The sequence below is a fragment of the Plectropomus leopardus genome, chromosome 8, assembly GCF_026936395.1.
Source record: "Plectropomus leopardus strain MGB_pleo_1.0 chromosome 8, ASM2693639v1, whole genome shotgun sequence".
Taxonomy (NCBI): Eukaryota; Metazoa; Chordata; class Actinopteri; order Perciformes; family Serranidae; genus Plectropomus; species Plectropomus leopardus.
This window is the reverse complement of record NC_142183.1, coordinates 7775531-7803097: the sequence shown is the minus strand read 5'-3', so window position 1 is coordinate 7803097 and position 27567 is coordinate 7775531. Positions and strand designations below refer to the sequence as shown.

Here is a 27567-nt window from a genome sequence, read left to right as displayed (position 1 = left end):
GTCCTTCAATTTCATTTTGTAATGTTTGTAAGAACCTCCTTCTTGGATTTACAGACGAAGTTTCCCCGCGGAGAGCGAAACTTTTCTTAAATGCGTGTTGCTGTATAACGATCATTGAACCGAGAGAAGAGGAAGTAGTTTCCCAGCTGGCCGCAGACATCAGTGCGACATCAGAAAGATGCCGGATTCTTATAATTATTCTACATCGAGTTGATGTTGGCATGAGACGTTAGGAGGATGTTGGATTTGGTTACTTAACAATCCAACTTAAAAACCAACAAAACATCAGAGTAATCTGTTGTCAGTATCGAACACCACATTGACGTTGGCATTAGATGTTGTCCTGAGATGTCCTGAAATTTGGTCACCCGTCACAAACTAAATTAAACCACATATTCATGTATGATGATGTTGGTGGCCAGCTGGGTTGGTGAGAAAGTTGTGTTTTGTTAGCGCTGGTTCCCAACCTTGGGACAGTGACCCCAATCAGAACTCTGAGACAAATTTAAGAGGTCGCAGGATGATTTTTGCAGTAGAAATGATTAAAAAATAATAAATCTGCTTCATTAAATACTGTAACTTTTTAAAATTTTCTCTCATATTTCCCTCTATCTGGTGAAGTATTGCAGTTTAACATCTTTCTTCTAACAAGTGCAAACACAATCACTTCCTCTGTTTTACTCAAAAAAGCAGAGCTTCATTTGACGGAGTCACTGTTTTAAAGAGTTCCTCAGTAACTCGTCTACCGATGCATCTCATTACAAAACACAAGATGGTTTTAATGCAGTGCCGCTCAGAATACATCTAACAAGTTTCATTTTAATAAAACATTTGAATAAAACATCTATCGTGCCTTCAGGCCTCAAGTTTAATCATTTTAGAAGCACGGCCACTTTGCCTTTGGTGTGGTCATTTCTTTGAGGGCACAAAAGCCAAATGCCAGTGCAGCAAGGCCGTCAAATAAAACATTCATTTTACATCCAGGGAAATCATGAATTAAATGAATCTAATTTAGCGTTAAGGGTGATTTTTATTTTCAATAATACAGAGTATAGTGGTGTACACTGGTGTCTAGAAACTAGAAAATAAGCTCGGGCAGTGCAGGCAAAGCAAGTTTATTTATATAGTGCATTTTTGCAAAAAAAAAGGCAGATCAAAGTGCTTCACATAAAACTTCAAAAGCATTGAGACAAAGTGCAAAGGAAACACATCATAAAAGGACATTTAAATACACATAAAAAGACCAATGAAAAGCTAGAGAATGGAAAATAAAAACAAGCTCAAATATACTATAAAAGTTACAGTGACAATAAGGCCGTTGGCTGCAGTTCGTGTATGTTTCTGACGGCCGTGAGGCCAAACTGAGAGGGCAGTGGCCTTCAAGACGAGAGTGAAATTCCTGTTCTGCATTAGTGCCATTTTTAAAATGTGTTGAGTGTATTTCCAGTCCAGTTTTAGTTGTTTTAGAGGTTAACTTGAAAAAAGTGACACTGTTTAAAAGAAAATTTGTCACTACAGTACTGTAAAGATGTCAATTACTTAAAGAAAATTTGTGAAACAAATCCATTACACATACAAATATAGTATATTGTGATTTAATAATACATGGGATCTGTGCAGAGATAGGAAAAAGAGGAGGAAGAGGGGAGTTTGGAAAAAGAAGAACACTGTTGGGAGTCAGATGTTGCCTACTTTTATGAGTCTTACAGCTGTTGTGCTCTTATAAACTCTCATTTACATACTCAACAGTAGGGCTGTTGTTTAAATCATGCATCAGTACTCAATGCTTTATATCTGAAACAGTTCTTAGACAGTACTTCTAATTAAATCCTGTTTCAGCGTGTTAGAGGCAGGACACATCAGCACACTTTGTATTCTGCAGGATAGTTTCAGCGCTCTGACAGAGTAAAGCCTCATCCAGTCACAGTGTGCTATATTTGTGAAGGAGTATTGACTTTAACCATGTGAAGGGATTGGACTCCAGCAGAGGAAGAGTTAGCTGCCGTTGCGTTGCACCAGGGCCGTCTCCCCTCTGTGCTTTTCTTTCCCTGGGAATAGGAAGCAAAGCATGTTCACACTAATGATGCAAATACCCAGCATGCAGTTGTTACACACAGTATTTCCTGTTCTGTGCAATTTCACCGCATTGCCTTCATTCCTGGCGTTCCCGCGGGGGTTCTGTCAGTGTACCCGGTTCTTCTTGGAACACTGTGAAACGATCCACACTTAAGAAAAAAAAAAAGCGGAAAAAATTGCGGCAAGCGTCATCTTCCTCCTGCCTGCCTCCAGCCCCACCCTGTTTCCTAAATTTAGACTCGCTGTGTTTTTGTTTCAAAAGACTGCACTGAACTTTCGCATGGCCCGACATCTCCCGTCGCAACTCTCCTCGCTCTAGTACCATTCCTGTGGGAAGGATGGAGCTGGTGCCATGGCAACCAGCAGTCCCAAATGGGCTCTGCTCGAGTGCACTTAGAAGTACAGTAGGGAAAGGGAGCTAACTTAACAAGAGTGCAGCACGCCGCTGCCGCCGCCGCTGCTGCTGCTGCTGCTGACAGAGGGGTGGAGGGGAGCAGAGCGACACAGGAGCTGAATCTGGGCGGATGCTAAGCTGACATAGCAAGCTAATCTCCAGCATTTAGAATGCCAGGCAGCGCTCAGATTTTCCTCCCTCCTACCCCGAGGCGTATTTAGGAGGTGAGAAATGCACCGAGGAGAAACTCGGGATTGAAGAAAGGAAATCTCTCCGGCAGGCAAGGTTTTTATTCAGCTTAGTCACTCCTGTGAAGGCAAATGTGAGGCTAGGTAGGAAAACATCAGAGGAGCCACTGAAGGTTTCAGAGCTTCAAACGTGAGAAATGCTGTGGACAAATCTGCTTTATTCAAGGCTGAGATGATATTTCCATTATTGATTGCTCTGTTAATGATTAAAAATGATTGTTTAGTCTCTAATGTGACATAAGATGCCGAAAAATGATCATAGCCTCCAAGGTGACGTCTCAAATTTCCTGTTCAGTCCAACATATTCACTTTATAATTCTATAAAACTGAGAAAAGTGAAACCTCCTCAAATTTGAAAAGCTTGAACTTGGCATTTTTGCTTCATAATTGACCTAATTGTTTATCAAAATTGCTGTCACAATTCTGTTGATTTATTAACCCGCTCTTTTTGGGGGGTGGGGGGGTTAAAAGAAAAATAAAAGAAAATAACCTGAAAATAAGTAGCAAAAAGTAAAGTGAAGGAAAAAAAAAAAAAAGAAAAAAGAAAATGACCTCAACAAGTGCCTGATGTTTTTAAATATATAATAAGAGAATTATAAATAAAGTTTTCTGGATATTTTTTCCTCTCTTCAAAAAAAAATCATATCTAATAATACCCCCCAGCTGATTTTCAGAGCATTTCCTTGTCAACTATGTTTTCCGATGTTTTGAAAGAAATCGAACCAGTTTTCTCAGGATTTAGAGGTTTAGAGGCATCTGAATGCAGCCCAAGAAAACAGATGTCGATCCAGGTGTTAAAAGGTTAAATCCTGCGGTCCGTTTGTTTTGAAGAGGAGGAGACCCCTGTGGATACTTCAGCTCCCAGTAAAAAAACTTCTAAACCTCTGGATCTTGAGTACACATATTTAACAAAGTACAAGTACCTCAAAATTATATTTATATACAGTACTTGTACAAATGTACTTAGTTACTTTTCACCACTTAAACAGCGCTGCATTTGAAGATAAAGGGCATGAAGGAAACAATGGTAAATGGCTGGTTATTTGAAGATTAAGTTGTTCAGCAGCTAAGCTCTGCTTTTGTGTGCATGATGAGATGTGATGTACCAATGTCAGCCTCCATCCTCAGTGCTGCATTAAATCCTGAAATAGCTCATGTTGTGAGTGGCCTTCATTGTCAGTGAGAGATTGTTCTGTACCACCGAGGTCACGGGTTCGATCCCGACAGCGGGCTGAGTGTCTGCGAACAGCTGCGTGAGAACTGAACATGCTCAGTCATTGTAGGTTTCTCTGGAGAGTGTCCGCTTATTACCTAAAATATAAATGTAATTGTAACCCGGTAGTGGAAGTCTCAGTGGGAGTGCTGACACACACACACACACACACACACACACACACACACACACACACAGTTCCCCCCGGGCCCTACTCTCTATTATCTATATGAACTGAGGATTATTTGGCTCTCAGGGTTCAAACATAATGCAAGTTGTTTTTCCAGCGTGTAAATACAGAGTTTGGCCTAAAGTACAGAATTCATGCAAATGAATGGCTTTATTTGGATCTGCTTCACAGTTACTATCACTGAGAGAGAAATACTGTGGAGTGTGTTTGTTAGATGTATAGACTGTTGCATTAGATGATTACACTTACAATCCGACTGTCAAACAGTCTTGATTTATTCAGCATCTTTTCATAAAATGTTTTGTGATGTGCTTGACAATTTAAACAGCACAGGCTCAGAAAATATGAAATGAAATTATTATTTTTTCTTGTAATGTTTTTGGATCTGGATCTTTGTGTGTAACCTTCTGTTGTTGGTTTATTGTGAGGCTGTTTCAGAGCCAGGAAAACCTATAAAATATAATAACACGAGCGTATGTTGTTGACCTTGAGATTGTGAAGTATCCTGATATGAATGATGTGAGTTACCGTTTGATTTTCTTTCTTTTTTTTGCACTATTCGTGTTATTTGGTGTTGAATTTTGTTGATGTTGGTAACTTTCTGCTTATGAAAGGATGTTATTTTGCCCTAAATAATCAATAGTGATTGGCATATCCATCCACTGATGCCATTTACAGGCAACACAGAAGCAGTTATGGGTCAGCGTTTGCTGGAATCACTTAACTTTAAAAATATTTGGATTTTAAAGTTATCAATTCTGTAACCTGGCTGAAAACAGACTGTACAGAAGCATTTATCATCCATTTTGTGTCTGTTTTTCTGTCGTGATTTTTGTAACTCAGGGACAGGAAGATGACCCCATTCTTAACCCTGCCTACAAAGCTGTGATTGACTCGCTTATTTTTGAGGCCTGGAAAACAGCCAGCAACAAGCACAACAGCTCAGTCTACCTTTGTTACGTGCAGGTTGTGCAACACGGCTGCTAGGAAGTCCACTCATTATACAGCCTTTCCTTTTTTTACAAAGAAACAAACAACGGCGTTATAACACCACCCAAGTGATTTTAAACAGCAGCTGTTGTTCCAGAAGCAAAAGAGGCGTGACCAGCAGGAAGTGTAACTCTAGTGTGACCTAAAATACACGTCAGGCAGCTCTTTTTAACCAATAACACAGGCATAACACGAGAATAACAATTATTTACCATCCCTGTTCCATGACAGCTGATTCTGTCCTCTGCTTAGAGGGTAAAGACTTCCTGGACCGCTTTGTCTCCCCAATTTGAAAACATTTACAGTTGCTGTTTTTCTTCAAGTTAGCTGTTTTACGTCAGATACTAATGTGTTAAAATAATGCTGCTTGTGTTTGAGCTGCATTCGTGTTTCAGTTCCCTCCAAAGAAACTGACCTTTGCAGTAATTCTAAGATAAAAAATGACGGTTTTGGCTTCACTTTTAATGTGCTTCTCAGATTTATTGCCACAGACAAAGACCACACCTACCACTACAGATTAAAAGCTTTTGATTTAAGGTATGATGTAAGATAGTCCTCTTTTTTTTAAGTTTTATCTCCATGTGTCTGAAGGAAGGTTTCCTCCTCTTCTTGTTCAAATTATCTTCCTATAATGTCACATTTTTCGTGAAGAATGTAGCTGGACTCATCTTAAATGCTTGAAAAGGGACACAGCTGCCAATGTGAGCTTACATTTTTACTTTGCCGCTATTAGAGGTAGAGATCCAGGAATTTAAAAGGACAGATATGTATAAAAATAAAATTCTGTGTCAGCAGAGGTGCCCTGGATAAATCAGCGAAGTGAAAGAGGACAGTGTTTTCGATTCAACACATGTCTCCTGTGTGCGAGGAGCAGTGGGTTAACACTTGGGTGCCTTGTTCAAGAATGGACACCAGTTATTTTTTCTAGCATCACTTTCTCTCCGTCTGGCTGTCGTGCACAAACACACACGCACACACACACACACACACACACACACACACACACACACTTGATCTTTCTATATTCTCCCTCGCAAAAGGCTTGTAATCTGTATTTCTCTGTATCTCAAACACGCTATCTCTTCCTCTAATATCACCAGCCATTTGTGCTGTCGATCTGCCATGCACACACACACACACACACACACACACACACACAGGCACACACACACACACACACACACACACACACATACACATACAGATTTTCTCCCTGATCTCTCACTCTGCCACTCACTTAATGTCTCTGTGCTGTCACTCACTCTAAAATGAAATGCTGATGTGGCTTCCTGGTGTTTACTGAGCGGCTTCACTCCTGATTTTATCCACAGCAAATTATGATAATTTCCAGTATCTCCTCTTAACCCTTCGTCCTCCTTTCTCTCTTCTCCTCTGCTCTCCTTTAAACTCCTCCTTAACCCCAGACACCCCAAACTCTTTGAGCAGATGAGTAATATTCCCCCTCCGGGTTTACTCGGTGGCCAGTAGAGCATCCGAGACTCCGAACAGCTGTTCTATAATTATACAAGCAGCAGGAGGCAGACAATCAATACTCCTTTTACTCTTTTCCTCCGCCCCGGCGGCCTGGCGGTTAGCGAGGCCGCCCTGTAATCAAAAGGTCACAGGTTTAATCCCTGCAACAGCCAATGTGTCCATCAGCATCCGTGCTCTCTGCTGGAGTGTCCTTGACGGTGACATTGCTCACTCATCTTCTGACTACTTTTTGATTGCTTTAAGACTGTATGTGTGAGGAGAGATATTGCAGATAAGGACGATTCTAGCACCAGTTTTTCTGTTGGAGAGCTCTTAAATATAAACTGTTTAGCATCTGTCTGTGTGAGACAGATTCTGAGACTATATTGTCATAAATGAATGTAAAGATAAGCAGTCTCCACATGTTTGTACTGAAGGTTTTATAGCACTTCACATGAATTTTACACCTCCAGGATTGGGTGCCAATCACATTTGAACTGATAGTTATACCAGTGCTACTACGGTGAATTTGGCACCGATACCAAGCGATAGCTTTTTGTGGTACTTAGATCATTTTGAAATAACAACAATCATTTATTTTTTTAAAAAGGTGCAGTCAACAGGCAACTCTGCTCCCCTGCTTTTTTTCTAAACACAAAGTTTCTGTCAGTCTGCTTCTCTCTTTGTTTAGACACAACTGATAAATGTGTGGAAAAGTCTGTAATTCATAAAAACACAATCAGTTTATCAGTGTATTTCTAAAACAGACAGACATTTTAAAAAAAGACCAAATAGATCGATACCTTGAGCACAGAAATATATTCAGCTCACGGGCAAGCCAACGAATCTCCATGTCTGGCGTCTTGTTTGGCTTCGTGGCTTCAGGGTGCTGGGCGAGGCTTCTGTCCTCGGTCTGAACCAGGCGTCCTCAGCCAGGTGCACTCTCAGGTGCCAAAATTTGGCACAGATTTATGTAAATGGAATTGATGCTCAGGTGTACAGGCATAATCTAGTCGGTGTTGTTGAGTTTGGTACCTTAACACTCATCTTATCTCACCTGTTGTTAGAGCTCAGGAATTAATTATATTTGTATCAGATTTTAAAAAGTATACTTCAAAGGGATAGTTTGAAAATTGGGATTTTCTTTCTTGCTCAGAGTGAAATGAGAAGATTTATACCACTCTGGTGTTAAGGGAGACCACTGGTCTTGTTCTCTGTTTGGAGGGTAAGGAGCTCCTGAATCTCATTGTTTCACTATTAACATTTACGGAGTCTGTTCTTCTTCTCTACTGGCTTCACACAGTTATAAGTATAGTTCATTTTACATAGCTGCGTTTCCTTTTTTTGTGGTCGTTTCCATCATATTCCACCTAAATTTGCATACCTTGTGACTTTGTGGTGACTTGTAGTTTTCCCTGTTGGGCGTATAGCATATACGGTGACAGGTTCACCTGCATTTGACTCACGTATGTGCAATTTGATTGACGTCAAACGCAGCCCCAATGATGACAGCCTTACCTGCTTTCCATACAGCCGTTTGATAAAAGACAGATTTAAGAAACGTTTCCGTCCTGCAGTGGTTTGACTTTTGAGGACTAGAGTCAGTCAAAATACAGGACATTGTCTCTGTATGTGGGACACTGGAAAAACAGTGAAAATGCTGTGTAGTCTCACAAAAAGTGCATAGAGCCAGCAGCTGGTTAGCTTAGCTTAGCATAAAGACGTGAAACGGGAGGAACGGCTAGCCTTAAATTTGTCCAAACTTAACAAAGTCTGCCACCCAGCACCTTTAAAGCTCACAGCTTGACAGGTTTTAACTTTTTTTTTTTGTTTGCTCATTGTTGGGTTTTTTTATGACTACAATAGTCGGAGTATTAACAATGGTTTTAACCCTTTGAAAACTGGATGGACATCAGTTTTTCTGTGCTGCATTCAGACATCTTTCACAAGTATTGAAACCTCTGAAACACAAGCAAATTGTCTTCAAAAAGACCAAAAAAGAAATGAGCAAATTGCAAGACATTGGCAAAAGGTGACAAGAAAACACCCTGATTTTTAAAAGGAGAGGGAGAGAAGTTATTAGAAAATTATCAAGAAAAAAAGAGGACATGTCCAGACATCTGTAACAGATTTTTAGCCCTTTTTTTCTGGTAATGTCCTTGTATGTTTTTGTGATATGCTTTATATATATATATACATATATATATATAGTCAATTTTCCTGTAAGATTTGCTCAGGTTTCAAAGGGTTAAAGGGCTGGGCTAGCTGTTTCCTCCTGTTTCCAGTATTTGTGCTACACTTAAATAACTGACTGCTTGCTCCAGTTTAATATGATATTGATCTTCTAATCTGACTGTCAGGAAGAGATCAAATACGGGTATTTCCACAAAATATTGAGCTGTTCATTCAATAGTATTTTGTATGAAGATATCTTATCCAGCCTGCAAATCTATAGCATTAGCCTAAGCAGCTAAAGTGTGCAGGACTATTTTTATCTAAGTGAGCTTAGTGAGATTCAAGTGTATTCTTTACATTAGATTGAATTTAAATGTACTGATTTAATTTAAATATATAATTTCTCAATCTAAAACCCTGAAAACCTACTTTTTGTGTAGAAAAGTAGAAAGTTTGTAATTATGCCTCAAAGAGATCCAGAGCGTTCTCCACGGTGGTCTCAAGTGTTTGACGTAGTTGTGCCAAAGGTTTCAAAGTTAATTTGGAAAAGATAAGATTTTTTTTACGCATCACCTCATAATTGGAGTCTTATTGCCTGTTTAGAGGTCAGAAATGTCCTGCAGTGGTAATGAGGAGGTTGGGAAGTTGAAGTGATCTGTTCAGTAATCTGCAGGCATGCTGAATGGAAGGATGTGTGTGCAAGACAGAATAATAATGTATGTGTGTGTGTGTGTGTGTGTGTGTGTGTGTGTGTGTGTGTGTGTGTGTGTGTGTGTGTGTGTGTGTGTGTTCCCTACCTGTCCTTGGCTGTAAGAGCAGCGAAGCAAAGCAAAGTAAAGTAAAGCAAAGTTGGATTTTCACCTTGAAAATTCATTAATCTGCAGAGTCCCAGAAGAATTGAAAAGCCAGCAGGTTTATATAAAATAAGCTTGTTTTAGGATCTTGAGTGAATGTGGAAATAAGTTTTATTGCTGTAATATAATGTCATCAAGTAATAATACTTTGTTGTAGTACTGCAGTAAAAAGAAAATGACCGAAAAAATTGTGTTAAAAAATATCTGTAACATAATTTTAAATATGTGGTTTTTCTAAATCCCCTAAATTCTTCCATGTTGCTTTTTTCCCCTTTTCTCCATTTTTTCTGAAAAAAATGCATCAATTTCCTCATGGTTCTAAGGTTTAAATAGTTGCAAAAGGCATCTGAAAGCAGCACTGGAAAATCGATACCGCTCTTTTCAACGGGTTGTGCACAATAACTTTAACTTATTTTTTTCGGTGATTTTGTCTGTAGTTTGACTCAAGTATCTTTTCCGGCACTTTAGCTACCACTGTTGAACTGTCTGCCAAATAATTCACTTATTAAAGTTTTTATTCTGACTGGACACTGAGTACGTTTTAGGACTAATTACAAGATTTTTAAACAGAATTTTGGGGCAAAGTCACAAGCAGCCACACATAGTGTCTGTCACATGGAGATTTTTCTCAGTTTGCTGCAGAGCTCTGCATTTTAACATGTCGGCGAAGCTTTCACCTGCTATTTCTTACAACTTCGACTGGCAAGCGGCATGTTTGATAACTTTCATCTCCTCTGCTTCTTTCCATGGCTCTCTCCTTTAACCTGGCTCCCAGGAATGCAATAAACCTCAGGTACCGTATATTAACAGTGTTGTTCGTTGTGTTTACTATATGTGTGAGTGTGTGCGTCTTCTAGCTGTCTGTGTTTGTGCTTCTGCTGCTGGTTTTTATCTGCGTCTGCTCCCCATTTGTCGTATCTGTAGCTATTGGTAGACCCCCTTAATAAACAACTCCCATTTGTTGGCGTGGAGGCTGATAAAAGAGCCAGCACCACACTGCAATTGTATTACCACAACATCAACAACATGAATTCTTTTAGCTCTGATAAAAACAAAAAAACTCTGCTTCCATGTTATCCTGCTTTTCATCAGAAAAATGCCCGTCGTGTCGCTGGGTGATGACACAGAAACGATAAGCATCACGCTCGCAGAGCTTATGGGCCTGTAAACTGAGATAATGGCAACAATTTAACTGATTGAGGTGCATCATATCTCAAACACTGTGTCTCTGTGCTGATGTGCTTGATAATGGTATCGACTGTCTTTCGGCTGGATTATTATTATCCCCGCTGTGTGGGTGTGGTTCTGTTGGGTCTTGATGATCTACTGATGGCACTGTTAATGTGCTAAGTGTTTGATTATGATGGCTCTGAAAGACATTTATCCAACACAGCTGTTCAAAAATGTTTCTGCCATTTGTGCTGCATGAAAAGATAGAATCACCATCCCTCAAACTGGTCGGGAAACAGTGTGTGTTTCACATTTCCTCGCAGTGTCCGAGCAGAAATGGATGTCGAGGGAGAGGTTGAAAAAGATCAGAGCTCAAGGTGTCGAGCAGTCAGACCTGCTGAGAAACGGGAGAGCAGAGAGAACAAACCTGCCACTCTCGGCCGCAGAAAAGCCGAGCTCCTATTTTTAGAGCTGTCCTTTGTGACAACCTGCTCTGCTTCAGTTGTGCAGATACAAAAGCCTCAGTTTTGAATAGACATTGTGTAGGAACCGCAGCGGTGAGAGAAGACACGCTTCATTGTACACCTTTTTTTTCTGGCTCTCTTGCCTCCTGCATTCCTTCATATTTGGGTGTTTGTTTGGAAGTACTCAGGGGAGCTGTTTGGGGCTGCAGCTAACAATTATTTCAATTTCTATTAATGTGTCACATTAAAGCTCAATGAATTGGTTTGGAATCATTTGGTTCATAAAATGTCATAAAATAGAAAGCTGACAGCTTGCTTTGTCTGACAAAACCCAAAGATTTTCAATTTGTGCTGACTTGAGAGGCTGGAAGTCGGGAATTATTGGCATTTGGGCTTTAAAAGTCATCATTAAAATACTTGCTGCTTAATTTTTTCAGCTTTTGACTAATTGTTTCAGCTCTAGCGCTTTTACGATATTTCTAAACCAGTAAAAACGTTTAGATGTTTTGTGGGATTGAGCACCAGCGTGTCTCTTCCCCAGCTCAGACACCAAAAGCTAAATCCATGTTTATAGTTATTAATAGTAAAATATCCGACCGACTTTGATGGAAATAGAACAGATATTTTTGGGAGTGTTTATACTCGATAGTGCCGCTGAAACGTGCCGAATGAGAAAAAACGAGCAGCTCGTTTACATCTGGCTGTGGTTCATTCCTCCGTCGTTGTTACAGAACACGCTTACTGACATTTGATTTGCTTTTCATGTCAGTTTTGACATTCAAAGACCTTTTCTTTTAAGTTGAGTTTTATCAAAAGGGCTGACAGATGACATTTATTTCGATGGTAATAAGCCGGCGTGGTGAGGATAACAAAGCCTGCTGTGTTTGTTTTATTGTTGTTGTTTGTGTCACTTAAATGTGATCAAAATCTCTCACAGCAGAACTGTTTGATGTGTCGAGCTGGTGTAAGACGACGCTGCAGGAGATACTTGAGTTATTAATTCTAATTCTGCTTGTCTGGTTAAATAAAGGGTTAAAATATGTTTTGTATGAGTCTAAAAATAACATTTGCCGTGCTTCATGTTGGGCGCACAGTCCCCTGGATGCATCTTAATGTTGAGAAAGACAAGAACATGAAAGACTGTGATCAGAGTGGATTTGTGTTTTTAATTCAGCTGGAAACAGCAGTCTGACTTACACACATAAAGAAAAGACTACAAATTATATTATTGTATTTAAATGTGGATGAAGAGGAAAATGGAGAATTGGCCACAATTTACCTACAATTTACTTCTTCTTGCATAAAGTTGCATGTGATGAACTGTTGCACTGTAAAGATGATATCAGTTAACTCATCAGGTGCCACATGAGCCGTTATTGCTCACCCAGAGATCCTTTTGTATCTGTCGGGTTCATGTGATCATGGAAAACCTGCAGAAGTCGTAGAATTTCACAATCACATTTTACAGGCCTGGAAAAATGGTGTAATTTAGTAAAAAGTTTTGGAAAAGTCATGGAATTTGGTGTGAAATGTAATAATTACATTATTCTTTCATGCATAACTTTCACTTGTAACATAATTCTACTTTTTTTTTCTGTAGCTGTCACCATGACGTAGCTAAATTATGTTGGAATAGAGTTCTATCTGATATGTTTGAAAAAAAAAACTATTATCAGTCCTTGAAAAATTATGGAAAATGTTTGGAAGTTTGTCTATAAAAATGTTTTGGAACCAAGTCTGACATGAAGCACCGTCCATCAAATTAGTCTACAAAAGCAGTTTTAAATCTGGACATAATGACTCATCAAGGAAATATTCATTCTCCACCGTCGGATTTTCTGTTTCACACATCAACATCTATCACCAAAGCTGTTTTTTATGAAGTGTCATTTTCTTTTTGATGTGGCTTTTTTCCCTCATGGTTGTATTTAAAGTGACATGGTAGTTTGTGGATGTCTATGAGACTGTAATTTCTCCAGCCCTAAAACATGTGTTGTGACTGCATAACTTTCTGGTTCATTGAGGTTACTGTTTGTGGGAAACTGCCTCTTGTGTGATGGATTTCATCCTGTGTGGTTTAGCCAAGTTTTGGTGAATCAAAGGATGTCACAGCTGCTGATATCCTGTTGGAAACTGATGCCATATGGAGGTCATCCAGGTTATTGTCCTACACCTTTACAAGGGCTAGCAGGATGCTAGTTTAGCTGTTGTGCATTGTTCTCCATCTTTCCTCGATGTTTACTGATGTTTACATTTAAAAACCTCGACCTGGCAGGCCAGCAGAGTCGCAGGAGAGGAGAGTTTATAGACCGGTGAGTTGATTTCCTCATCCCAGTAAGTGAGTCGCAGTCAAACACCACCACTGTCCAAAGTCAGCCACGAAAAGCACCACCAACACTGAAATTTAGCACAGATTTAGCAGAAGTGACATAGGTGTCTGGAAGCACATATATTTTATAGGGTCGCCCCTCGAAAGTTGGAGATTAGAATCATCTATCCACTGAGATTGCTTCAAGTCAAGCAGAACAGTTGCTGTGCAGTGTATTTCTGGGGATGTTTTGGTCCCCAGATTTTGCTGTGGAGTGAGTGGTCTTAATGTTCATGCTACTCTTTGCAGCTGCGGACATGCAGGCAGCAGCACAGACGAGGAGAGAGAAGAGACCTTCTGTTTAGAGGTGGTGAATTTACAGCTCAAAGAAAGTTACTACAGTGGAGTCTCTGGCTTTGTTTGATATCTAGTGTCAGAAAAAAATTTGTTGCACATCTACAACCCGTAATTAGCACAGTTGGCTTGTTTACTCTATTATGTCTATTATGTTAATGTTGCTGTAACACTGAACGGAAAACAAATCTTCAAATATTCACATTGAACAGCCAAATCTGATTTGACTGGCATAATTCTGTTGCGTACAGCCCTTATATATTTATTGTCCCTGGAGGATGAATCCTTTTCCTCTTGTTGGCACCATGAGGTTAACATTTGTGATTTTAAGTGATATGTCTTAACAACGGCTGGATGTATTGCCAAGAGATCTGCTGGAGATTTATGTTTCCCTCACAATGAATCCTTGTAACTTTTGTGACCTCTTGAATTTTCTCTTTTGAAATCGTCATAAATTTGATTGACCTGGTTATGAATGACTACCTGCAAAACTACTAATTTAGGCACATCTTGTGTATAGTGCTGGAGAACAAGGTCAAAATTATACCTGCTAATCATCATGGTGAGACGCATGCTGATGTTAACATTTAGCTCAGATTTCTTTTCTCTCTGTTTCTTCCTGATGTCGAAAGCACAGAAAAAAAAGAACATTAGTGAAGAAACAGCAAGGAGAAACTCCGCCACCATCATTTCACAGTTAAAGACTTCCAGTTCATCACCTTCCAGTTAGTCTATAACCCGATCCGGAAACCTCCAGTTACTGATCAACTCCTCACTCACTTTCCACCAATCTTCCTTTGACACTTATTCTCCAGGAGCTTCTCTTTTCATTCACTTTTTTTTTTTTTTGATTTATGCACCTTGTAGCAGGTGCAGGGGCACGACAGATGTTTCGCCCCTGTGAACCTACAAGTGTAATCTTTTAAACGTGCCTGGCTGCCTGTGTTTCTGCCAAATTATTTTCCATGCAGCGTGCAGGTGACAACAGCTTGATAAATGAAATAATCCCTTGGGCTGCGGCGGCTATGAAAATGTAGTCTCTTTATTAGATCATCTTTCTCGTTCTAACAATGCTATTTAGAGCCGCCGTAATGGGACCGTCTTCAAGGATTAATGCACGGAGCTGGCAGTCAGGAGCGCTGTGTTTCCTCTCGGTGAGGCCGCACGTTGGTTACAAACAAATTCAGTGAACAAGTATAGACACAGATCAATAAATCAGAGTACGCTGAGTTTGATCCTATAATAGCCAGCGTGTGTCTGTGAGGAGTCAAGTAGTCTGTTAAAGTCTTCTTGGTGCTGAAAAACTTTCTGCTCTCTCATCGCAGTAGATGTAGGAAGTTTCTTTGTGTGGTGATATAGGGTTTAGTTTTGTTTGTTTAGACTCTGATCATTCCTATAGACTGTGAGATATTCGACTTGATGTTTTTTTTCGGTGTCTTTTGATTTCCTGGTCTTACTGGTTTAGAAAAATCTCTCCTATTTACTGAAGGATTGCTGGAGTCAAAACTTTGCAGTCTGTGTTCTTTTTAGTTGTCAAAAAATCCTACAAAACACCAAAACATACAACAAATTGATCTGTGTATCTATAATCTTTGCCTCTGATTTGAGCCATAGGGCTCCATTGTTTTATTAAAAAAAAACCAATTTATTCACATTGTCGCATTTGGAGACAAACTTTTTCATTGCCATGAACATTGACACTAGTTGATGTTTTCCACACCAGTGCACCAAATATGTATTAATCCACAGTTGAAAATAGTCCCTAATAAATGCACAATCTTATCTTCGGGTAAAATTGAATAAATATTGCAGCACTCAGCTGTTTTAGGAAAGTATTTTTTTAACTCATTGGGCCCAACGACTATATTTAGTGACCCCTTTCTTGAAAGAAAAAATAAAAATTTCCGCTGTGGGAAAATGGGTTAAAATAAAACTGCATATTTGTGACCAGTTTATAACGCCTTGCATCTCTGAGGAAAACAAGTCTGCAGGTATTCAAAAATAGACTCGCACATCATTGAGTTTGGCCTTTTCATGGGTTTTGTTAAAAGAAAATAGAAGAACACGGTGCTAGAAAAAAATCATTTTCCACACCACACCCCGCGTTAAATTTAACAGGATTGTTTTAGTCTTCTCAATAATATCAGCTGTCAAAACTGTGTGTACTCTGAAAATTCACTCACTCAAAACTCTTTTCTTAATAATGTAATGTTTTAGTGTGAGAGAAAACCAGCATTTCTCTATGTTTTGTATGCATGTTCTACTACTACATCATTTAACCCCTTGCTCTAGATCTCAGGCTGGTGCTGTATGGATATGAGGCACTTTTAAGTCCCAAAACACATTATTTTGGGTGAGGAACTGAAATACTAGATGAGGAACTACACCTCAGACATGTGGTCCAGATGTGACAAAGTCAGTTGGCTTGTTTACAGTTTCCTGGTCACGCTGAAGGTTTTTTTCTGTTGGTTGTTTGCTGTGTCTGTCACATTGACTCACATCATCACCAAAATACTCAAAATGTGAACCGCTCTCTTGTTCTGAATTTCATTACTTGAATTGCAAAGAGTTGAATTCAGGAATTGAAGGAGGCGGGTGGCAGATGTTGCCATGTACTGATGTGTTTTTCAGTTGTCACCCTTGAAACACTTGCCTGTGTGTGTGTGTGTGTCATGTGTGGGTGCCCGGGTGTGTCATCCAGCAGTGTAATGAGGTTTTTATGGCTCTAATGCTACGCCTCAGCAAGCAAAACACCATCACATGGCCAACCCTACAATTGCATTGCAGCCGGGTTCACAGACTGTTTACAAATGGCAGCTGAGGCGCCGCCTCCTCCTCCACCTCATGCATTTAGCACACGCTGCTATTGAGCACGAGTGCATTAATGTTATTCTCAAGTGGTGTTTTTCACGTCACTGTCACAGTCCACTAAGATCGATGTTCCCCCGCCTCTCTGCCTTTACATTTAGCTTGTGATTAGTCAGTAAAAAAATGATTAATTGGCTTGTTTGTTCCTAGAAAGCTTTAAACGAAGGGGGTTGGGCAGGAAAGTCTGATATTCCCCAGACACGACCCCGTTGCTGCGGTGATGTAATGATGCCCTCGTCCTCTTCCCCCCCTGGCAATTGTTGGAGACGTTAATGACCGGGCTGCACAGCCAAGCACCTGAGCTTTTTTGTTGTTGTGATACATTACATCATGGCTCGGGGCAGGAGAGGTGATGTCATACCGGGTCGCCAGCCTCCCTCCCCCTCACGTCCTCCCACTCAGCTCCCCGTTACTCTGACTGGAGCAACTCCAAAACCAGTAACGCTGCTTGCATTGTCTGAGGCAGAGCGGACAGGCTCTGTATACCCACCATAACAGAAAGCTGCAGCCTCAGTGGTCTGCCGTGCATGCACAAAAGAATTCATGTGTCAAACGCTTTATTAGCTTTATTGGTTCAGCAGTTTTTGTTTACAAGTGTGCATTGATCACATTCCTAAACTTTTTTATATTTGTGGGAGGTTTTTTGTTTTGTACAATTTTTGTGCAATTTTGACCTGATTTCACTCAGAATTCGCATCATGATTCTTGCATATGAATGTAAATAATGTAGGGCTGCAACTAACTATTATTTTCAATTAATCTGTTGGTTATTGATTTGTAGTTTAAAATGTGAGAAAATTGTGAAAAATATTGAATGGTGTTTCCCAAAGTCCAAAATGACATCCTCACATGCCTTATTTTGTCCACAGCTCAAACATGTGCAGTTCACTCTAATAGATGAGTAAATAACCCCAAAATAGTTGGTGAATCGCTTAACATTTGACAGCTAATCAATCAGCCCTTGCAACTCTAGCTGCAACTAGTAATTATTTTCAGTACTGGTTTATTTTTAGAGCTATTGTTAAATCTATAAAATGCCAAAATAATAACAATCCTAATAAATAGCAAATTGCACCTTTATATCCCGGTATATTCTGCAAGATTTTCCTAAAAAACAATATATAGACTCAGTAATCCCTCTTACTGATTACTTATGTCCCACTAAAGGTGTGTGACTGTGTATTTATCTGCAGAGACTCTGCCTGTATTTTCTTCTTATTTGCTATGTTCAGGACATTAATGGGAAAATCATGTAGGTGAAGTCAGACTTAATCAAAAAAGATAGCAACCAGCCTGGCACCTGGCACTGGCCAGGCCATAAGCAGCACCTGTCAATTTCTGCATATTATACTTTTAAAAGTATACACTACAACTGCGAAAAACAGCTTAGATCAGATAAGTTTTGGTGTCTTCACGTAATGAATAGCCGAAACAATTAACCAATCATCAAAAAAGTTGTAATTTCAAAGCTAAAATGATGGTTTAGTTGCTCACATTTCTAAATATGCAGAATATTGCAGCTTTGTACTTTGTGTTGTACTAAAAGAAATGGACTTTATCTCTCTTATTTCTTCAAACATCAAAATGACAAGAAAATAACAGCAAGGGAACAAAACGGCAGAAAACGATTGACTCCATCAAAATTCCAGAAAAATGGTGTGACAACAAAATGACAACTACTTTCTGAGGTGTGACACTGTGTGACGAAGTGTGCTATAAAGTGTAAATCATGACAGCTCGAGTTTGTAATACGAAGTCCGCTGTGTCTCGGTTGTGAACTGATTGTTGCTGATTATTCTGTGATGTGGGACTGCGGCAGGTCTGTTGTTATTGTCTCGGTTGGCCTTTAAGCCCTCCCTTTGTTCCCTGTGACGACTGTTTGTCATTCAAAGTGCCGTCTTCATATCTCTGTCTGTCAGGAGAGCTTCATATATGGGGCCTTATATGTGTCCAATATCTGGAGTCTCTAGAGGCATGACCTGCCACCTAAGCACACACACACACACACACACACACACACACACACACACACACACACACACACACAGTACACACATATTTTTTGCTCTCACGAAGCAGAAATAGAGGTGTTTGTCTTTTTATTTGCCGGTGACGTTGCTGCTCATTGTACTACAGCTGAGTGAAGGTGAAGTGGAAGTCTATTACCACTTCTACTCTCTTCTCTTACACACATACACACACACACACACACACACACACTCGCCTCCCCTCCCTCCTCCATTTCGCCTTGTCTCGTTGCTTCCGTCGCCACAGCAACTGAAAGCCCCGGAGGGTGTGTAGGGGGCTGGATGACTGGCTGGGTGGGTGCAGGGGGGCTCGTGCTCACACAGTTGCCATGGCTATTCCAGCTGAGTGACAGTGACAGAGTGACATCATCGCTGCCAGGTCCATTTTTGACACTTTTTTCTTCCAAGAAATGATCAAAATTTCCCCTCCTTATGTACCCCTTTTACTCACTCTCTCAAGAGGAAGTGCTGCTGTCTCCGTTTCTGTCTCCCCGCCCAGGAAATGGCTTTCCCTTCATCCCGTTGCCATGCCAACCGGCTCCAGCCGCGGTCTCGTGCCGAAGTGAGCGTGATAATGGCATTACCCGCACTGCACTCTAAAATCTGACAACTTGATCTTGCTTAAAGTAATCTTGATAACCAATTGCCTTGAAAAAGGAAAGTAGATATAACTATCAATCTTAATTTATACACTATATCTAATTTTTAAGTTTTATCAAAATGCAGCTGTATTTACTTAATGTTGTGAAGTAGTTTCAACTTAAAAATGATGAATGGGATAAGCTTGTTAGTAACTTAAATAAACCAAGTTATTCTGACTTCACTTGATCATGACAAAGAGGATTTTTTAAATTATGCAGATACGAATATGATTGGCTAGTTTGCAACCAGCAGAATACAGATATATTTTAAGTTGCTTAAACTGAGAGAGATTGGTTTAATTAAAGTGAAAAGCGATATGTTTTCAACTTTTTAATTCTACCCCCACCTAGCATCACCGAGTAGTATTATTGTCACAAAGACTAGCAGGATCGCTTTCTGTTTTCCTCAGAGCTTAGAAACTATCCACAGACAAGCGATCGACGCTCATCATCATCAACACACAACATTTCAGAGAAATTAAAAACACGTTCACTGAAAGTGAGGTCTATTTGTGATTATTTCAGATTGTTCTATTTTATTTGTTTTAAGTAAAAAGAAACTGATTCTGTTACCTAGCATTACTTGATTTTTACTGTTGCTATGGACTCCTTTGGTTGCGGATCATCTATGGCATATGTTATAATAATTGCTCATATGATGTGATGTTCATTTTATACTCCCTAGAGTAACTAATAATTGACAATTGCAAAACAACTCATTGACTGGAAAATTCTCCTTTTGCTGTGGATAGCTAGCGCTGGACAGTTGAAGAAAACAGCATAGTTCTCGTTGTTGTGCAACGGTTGACGTATGTCCTTTTGCGTCTCAAATTGATCCTTCATTTTTCCCTGGAGATCGTACCTGGAGAGTGGCAGAATTACCCAGTGAAAGCTAAGCTAATAGCACACCAATTTTCACAGTTTTTCGTTGTTCTTTATCCATCCATTGTGCAATCAACATCAAATTCAGAATTAAATGTTTAAACAGAAACGTTATCTCTATAAACTCCTTTTAAGTTGCGACAACTTCACAAAATCAAGCTCACCAGAAAAAAAAACACAAATTAAGATTAATTGGTTATACTTACTTACAATTTTCAAGGCAATCGGTTTCCTAGATTTTTTAGAGTAAAATCAACTCGTCAGATTTTACAGTGTGTGCTCCTCTCCTCCCTCCATCCCTTCATCCTGCTATCACTCATCCATCTACCTTTTTGATTTTTTTCTTTTTTATCTTCCTCCCACCTCTCGACTGCAGCTCTTTGTGTCATCTCTCCTCCTCACTTTCATTTTCTCATCCGCCCTTCTCCTCTTTCCGTCTGCGCTGGGGGTGTTGTAGGCCCTCCAGAGGGGCACAGCCATCTCTGCTCTTACAGCATCACTTTCTGGCAGGGAGGAGGTCCTTACTCCCCCACCACCACCACCACCACCTCCCCTCCTCCACCCCTGACACACATCCACACATCCCCCCCAGCTCCCGTTACAAACAAACCGCTGGGTTTAACGCACAGCACCTCGGCGGCGGCTGCAGGCGTCTTCGTATAATGTAATGGTGCATAAAGGCGTTTGTGCGCGCGCTGTGTTTTCGTGTGCTTTACTTTCGGGAGAGGGAGGGCAGAGAGATAGAGAGAGGAGAGGCGGAGGGAGCAAACGTGAGTGAAAGTGTTGTCAGCCATTTTTTCTCATCTTTTTTTCTGTTTTCTGCTTTATTATCGGCGCGCTGGTGCTCTCCGGCTGGAGATGTGATTGTCAAGTGCGCGGAGAGAGAAATAAGCTGCCTTCGCTTGGATAAAAAGGATATTTTTCCCCCCTCTTCTCTCCTCCTCCTCCTCCTCCTCCTCCTCCTCCTGTGTGGTTTTAAGATATTTCTGTGGGGAGCAGCGGGGAGGCTGGAATAAACGCAGAAGCTGGTGTTGGTTTGGAGGGTCTAATCAGGCCAAGGAACAGCGGATACTCCCAAAACTGTCAAGCCGCCGCCTCCTTCCAGAGAGACGGTGCAGCCAGCCGAGGGAGGGGAGAGGAGGGCAGGCGGCTCGGATGAAGATGGGGGTCTGCGCTGTCGCTTAGAGCCGCTCCGGGATGTTAGATTTTAGCCCGGTGAACATTTTTTCATTATGAAACCATTAGCAGCAGCAGACAGCAATGGAGTCCCGAGCCAGCAAGATAAAACTCCGGTAAGTAGCCTATCGACGTGCAACGTCTTCTCTCCATCTTTTTTTTCTCCTCTCCCTCATTTATGACCCACTAGATATGATTACCGGCCGTATAATGGATGTGCATCGGATTTCTATCGAGCCTGCACAAGATGAATGAACGCAGGGCAGGCCAAGGACGCGACAGAAACCCGAATGGGCGCACCAGAGGCTGATTATTGCCCGATGAGCCTCCGATGTGTGTCAGTGTGTTGTACTAGAAACGGCCGCCATGTGCTTGCTGTCATTCGCGCGCGCAGACACACGCACGTTCGCGTGAATTTTAAGGAGTCTATTGATCTGATAGGCCTTATAGTTCGCGATTGTAAAATCAAAATATCGATTAGAAGTGACAATAAATATAGCAACCAGGTTAATAATCATTCTACGGCGCATATGGATGCGTAATAATGATGGTTAAAGGCGCACACACACACGTCCAGCGGTGCATGTGTGTTTAACGACCGCCGTCTCTGCCCTCATTATGTTTTTACGACGCACCGAGATGACAATATTTGATTGTAGCTCCATATTAAGTGCCCGTGAAATTAATCACGCCAGGTGTCTTTTGCACCGGAGAGAGAAAAAAAGCACAGGCAGGAGATCAGGGTGGATTGATGGGAGGTGATGTCATGATGTGTGCAGCTGCCCTAAATTCAGTTACCCCACCGCTTAACCTCTACAGGAGCTCTTACAGCTGTGTAAAATGTGTTACTTTAAAAGCAGAGACCGACTTAGTTGGCATGCAGTTGATATTTTCGTGCGTTTTAAGCGTTTTTGCGTCATGCTGATCACCAGCTGAGGCACCAGTCTGACCCTGCGGATCTGCTGCTGCTGCTGGTGGCGCTGTCCGTGGTGCTGGAGGCAGCCGGCAGCTTACAGCAGACACTCGGAGGCCCTGAGCCTGATCTGCACTTGAACGGTAAACGGATTGATCGGCTGTCAGCGCCGCTGGCATCACTCACACGTCGAGACCACACACACACTCACATAGACACACAGAGGCAGGGCTGTAAATCACACTGATGGACGGTTCCTGGATCGCAGAGCACAGATGCCGAACGAAAAATCACCTTAATATTCCTATAATAGTCATAGATGTGTCACTGTTGATGACATATCTCTTCCGGCTGCCTCTCAGTTTGTACAGAGAGGCCTTATAGAATACTAAGAGCCGCAAGAATCTCCTTCTAGGAGGCTTTTTCTGTATCTGATTAATATCTAAAACTTTAAAATTGCACATAGAGACATCTTTTTATGAAGCAGAGTTGATTTATCTTTCAAAATGGAAAACGTACTTTATCTGTTATGTTTTTTTATTTGCAATATGTAGCCAAGGCATCTCTCAGATGTGAATAGTGACATTTCCTGTTACAGCTCTGTGATTTTACCAGTGCATACAATTAGGGCAGCAACTAAAGATTATTTACATTGCCCATTATATTCTTAATTCATGGAATATACTTGGAGCTATGAAATGAGAGAAAATGGTCAAAATCTTGATCAGCGTCCAGGACGTGTCCTCAGATGTCCTTTTATGTCCAAAATATGTAGATAAACTGTTCACTGTCATAAACATATTCATATTTAGGAGCTGGAATAAAAGAATTTTGACTTTTTTCTTTAAAAAAAAATCCTCAAACCAATTGGTCAATTACCAGATTATTTGGAGCTTATCCTAATAGTGGCCAAGTTACCGATTAATCGATTTATCATTGCCACTCTACTCACAATGTCATGCTCAATTGTAAGTTTAAAACACCTTGTAGTGTTGTCTATATCGATTTATTGAAACATATCGATTGATAATATTTGAAACCGTATTAATACTGTTTTTTAGCAGCATTGATACACCACTTTCTTGATCTCTCTTATTGGTAATGTTTTCTAACATCATCCTGCTGTTCTGAAAAAGAAAAGTCATCATTGTTATGCTTTATCCTTGTTACATTCATCTTTTAATAAAAAAAAATTACTTGTATGCCCTCAGTGTCAAATTTTGCCCTGCAGTAGCGAAAATGGTATTGAGTTTAGATATTTTTCAAGGTATTGAATCAAAGTTCCAGCATCATGAAAACTAACCCTTTGCTATTAACACTGTTAGCATTTCTTGCTAATATAGTTTGACTGTAACTATCTGCAGTCTTTATGATTTGTCTGTATTTTGAGTAAAATTCTCACTGAAATGGATCTTTCAACACTGATTTGGCTGATTTTCCAGTAATATGGAAATAAGCACTCGGCCAAGCAAGTAGTAGCCACTCTACACACTTAAAATATCCTTGAAATATTTATAGGGTTATTACTTTTAAGAGGGTGAGGCAAAACAGCATGTTTGCCATCAAGCAACACATAATCTCACATTCCTTTTTCTTTATCTTCTCCCACTGCTCCTTCATTAGATTTTTGTTTTCTTATGTTTTTAGCAGGCTTGTGTAAATATTCATTTATCCCAGCGGGAAACCCACCACAGGTAGAGTCAATAACAGCCACCAGATCTTATTACAGCCGTGACATCACCGCAGTAGGCCAATGACCATTGGCTGCTCCTGTCTGTAATTCCCTGATTGTATATCTTTCCTCTGGAGACCTGTGATTTCCATTCTTATGGCTGCATTTTATCTTTACTGCAACAAGGCGCACGTTGACTCACACCGGCCCAGTACAGTTCATGCAGATTTATTAGGTTTTTTTTATGGACGTTTATGGCTTTATCTTTTGGTGATTGCTTGGCCGTGAATGCTGTCGTCTTATCTTTGAACATTTTATGGAATTGACCTGAACCTGAATGTTTCAAACTTGCTGGGCTTGGATAGGAAATCAGATGGAAATGTAATAGGAACTCAAATACTGAAATAACACATTTTTCTTTATTTACTTTAAAACAATGATTAGTCATTAGTTTAAGGTCCACACATTCACTAAATGACCACATATTCAATTTTATTTAATGAAATCTAAACATCATGTTGGCTTCAGACCCAAAGAAATTAAACATAGTAAACAGAAGTGGTACTTCAAAATAAAAGCTCTGCTCCAGAAATTAAGTGTATTTCCAAATAAAGTGTGTTTTTTACAAACTTGACATTTTTCCAAGTCACTTGCAGTCCATTCAGAGTGGACCAGAGACCCAGCAGTTGGGAACCACTTAATTCAAGTATTTTATCATCGTAAAGCCCACTCCTTGCAATGTTGAAAGAAGCAAAATAAAACCAACAAATCCCAAATAATCACCAACGGTGACCTGGTTGGTTGAAGTAAACCTTTAATTTACCCAGTTAGATGTGAAAATGCTCTGACTTTTACATGCTAGAATTACTGTTTTTTTATTTTTAATGGAGTCTGGTGAGTTAGGAAAATGGAGATTTTGAGGCTGTTCCTGGTTAAACAAAAACAATCTTACTCTTTAACAAAATGTTTATCTTTGTCGGGATCCTTTACGAGGTTGTCAGACACTTACAACAACAATGTGACAAAAATAAGCACTTTTAGTGGAAAATTGTTTTTCCCATTTTATTTATTTATTTAACCTTCATGAAGCCAGAAAGAAACCTCTTGAGATTAAAAATCTCCCTTTCCAGAGAGTCTTGGCTAAGACAAGCAGCAACAAAAGTTAGAGACAAATGACATAGAACAAAAACACAAACTCAAAATATATAACTCCAGAACAAACTATTTAAAACCCAAAAGGAACACAAAATGAAGTTACTACAAGAAAGTACATTAATATACAGTATGCTATAAGTGGGCCATCAAAACAAGAAAAATGATAAGTTCAGCTAAGATGCACCCTGACATTAGTAGGTAGGAGATGACATAAACTTGTCACATCCTTTATAACCCCCTTAATAACTGGCAGTAATATGAACACTGTGTAAACAAACATACTTTCAGGAGATTTCTTGCACATCCACTGACACATTTTAGACATTAATAATAATTGACACCTGGAACAACAGTGATTGTAATAGCAGTGTAGTGGACTGTATCGCTCATTGCAGGTCATCATCACCTCCTGACTGACTGTTGTCTTGCCTGGTTCTGACTGGTGGAGCTGTAATACAGGAGGGGAAAGCCCAGAGAGCATATCAGGCCCATTTAATCGGACACCCAGCCGAAAGGGTTTTAATCTCTTGATCCGCGAGGCTCAGGAAAGCGAGATGCCGCCACTGTGGTCAGGGGAAACTCTGGGATGTGCCTGCTGTCTCTCAGACCTCCAACATTGGCAGTTTTTCCATTTTTTAACAAGAAGACAAAATTAAAACCACGTGAAATGTTGAAAGGAGTATCGCAGCTTCGGGCGCTTCTAGCTGCTTGAATTCAGAGAGAAAAATAATTTTGTTGTTGTGTTTTGCTCCATAATTTAAAACTATTAAACCAACTATTTAAATTAGACTCCTTTCAGTGCAAGCATGAGGGTGTTATTGGCTCTCCGTGATGCTTTTTGTGCACTGTGGTTGGTTTCTGAGCTTGGCCACCCACAATGTTGGACATCCGGTGTAGTAGCACAGATTCACCCCCAGCATATAAAGGCGGTAAAGAGATTGAGAGCAAGCCAGCGCTTCCACTCAGGGCTTCCACCCAGCAATCTAGGTCATTAGGTCTACAGTGTAATTTAAGGAGCGCACATCTGCTCACATGTAGGCAGAGCTGAGTGTTGTGGCTCGAGCATTAGAGCGATGCTTAATCCTCCTGTGACAGCTGATTGTACGTATTTTGGGCGCGCGGTTCTGCAGAGCTCACTTCATTTGTTCGCGAGGGAGCATTGAATTCAGAGCAAAAGGAGTGCAGAGAGGCTGATACAAGGTAGGAGAATAATCACAGCTTCACGCTCAGATTGATTTGCTGTAATAGATTTAAACACGTGTGTACAGACTCTGCAGATTGATTCACGATGCACTGTACATGTATCGCCATGTTGGCTTGCTGCTGATTGGAAAAGCTTAATGAGCGTGTGTCATTATCGTGGTGCTGGCATCCATCTTGGCCCAGTCTTTGCATGCCATTGGGCCGAAGAGGTCAATGGACCACATGCTTATAGACTGAATGGACGCTGGCTTATTGGCCGACAGACAGCTGACCTAAATGAGTGGAGAGAAAGGATTAAGTGTTTATTATCCTCCCCCTTTATCCCTCTTTCCTGCCCGCCCTTTATCTCTGCCCCCGTCCAGGGGGAGGGGCTTCTAGTTTATGGGGGTGTTGTTCGGGAGGAGGTGGGATGTTTTGTATCTGGTTGTGGAAACCAGCAGGGATATTATTATTGACATGTAGACCACTCCAGTGGCTGGTTCGAAGACCGTATTGACAAACTCCACATGACCAGTCTTGTACTCTGAATAATGAGAATATTCAATTAATTTACCCTCAGCTGGTGCATTTCCATTCATTGAACTGTTGAGAATAAGTTAATAATTTAGGTGTTTAACTGATGTTGAGGTTTGCTTTGATTCCTATATGGCAGTGGTGTTTTTATCTGCAGTACTTCATTTTTAAAAGTTTATTATTTTATAAGGCTGGTGATATTTGATATTTGTTTAATTGTCAACAAACCTAAAAACACATTAGGGATACCCAACTTGCTTTGCCTGCGGCTACTTTTGCAAAATGACAGGCCAATAAACTCATTAAACAAACATTAATAATATTAATCAGTACGTGTAATAAATGAATTGCCTTTTTTGCTGTCTTCACTTATCTTTGCCAAAAGGCAGTTCCAGTCGCAGCGACTCCAGTCAGGTGTACGAAGGGGCATTTCTAGGATTTTAGGACACTCAGGTCTCAGCCAGCTCCTCTGACAGTTGGGGTTCGGGGGGGCCTCCCCTGGCACTTTTCCTTCATAAACAAGCTCTATTTTTATGCTCTCTATGCACTCTGGCACCATATTTATATTCAAAGTGAATGAGCCTGCACTTGTGCTTTAACAATATCAG

At 40.4% G+C, this 27567-nt stretch overlaps 1 protein-coding gene across 13 annotated transcripts in view; it reads left to right on the top strand.

Annotated features, from left to right (window-relative positions):
- The window catches only part of rapgef2b (Rap guanine nucleotide exchange factor 2b), a 148516-nt gene that overhangs the window by 77396 nt on the left and 43553 nt on the right, over positions 1 to 27567 (top strand). For 8 of the 13 annotated variants that reach the window (XM_088080817.1, XM_088080821.1, XM_088080816.1 and 5 more), the window contains one exon: positions 10389 to 10406. The exons of 3 other annotated variants lie outside the window; for them this stretch is intronic. In XM_088080817.1, the coding sequence (XP_087936943.1) occupies positions 10389 to 10406 (18 nt within the window). Of the gene's footprint in view, positions 1 to 10388; positions 10407 to 20978; positions 21620 to 26413; positions 26444 to 27567 lie in introns of those variants that run through there. 2 more of the 13 variants (XM_088080824.1, XM_088080825.1) reach the window with 2 other exon arrangements.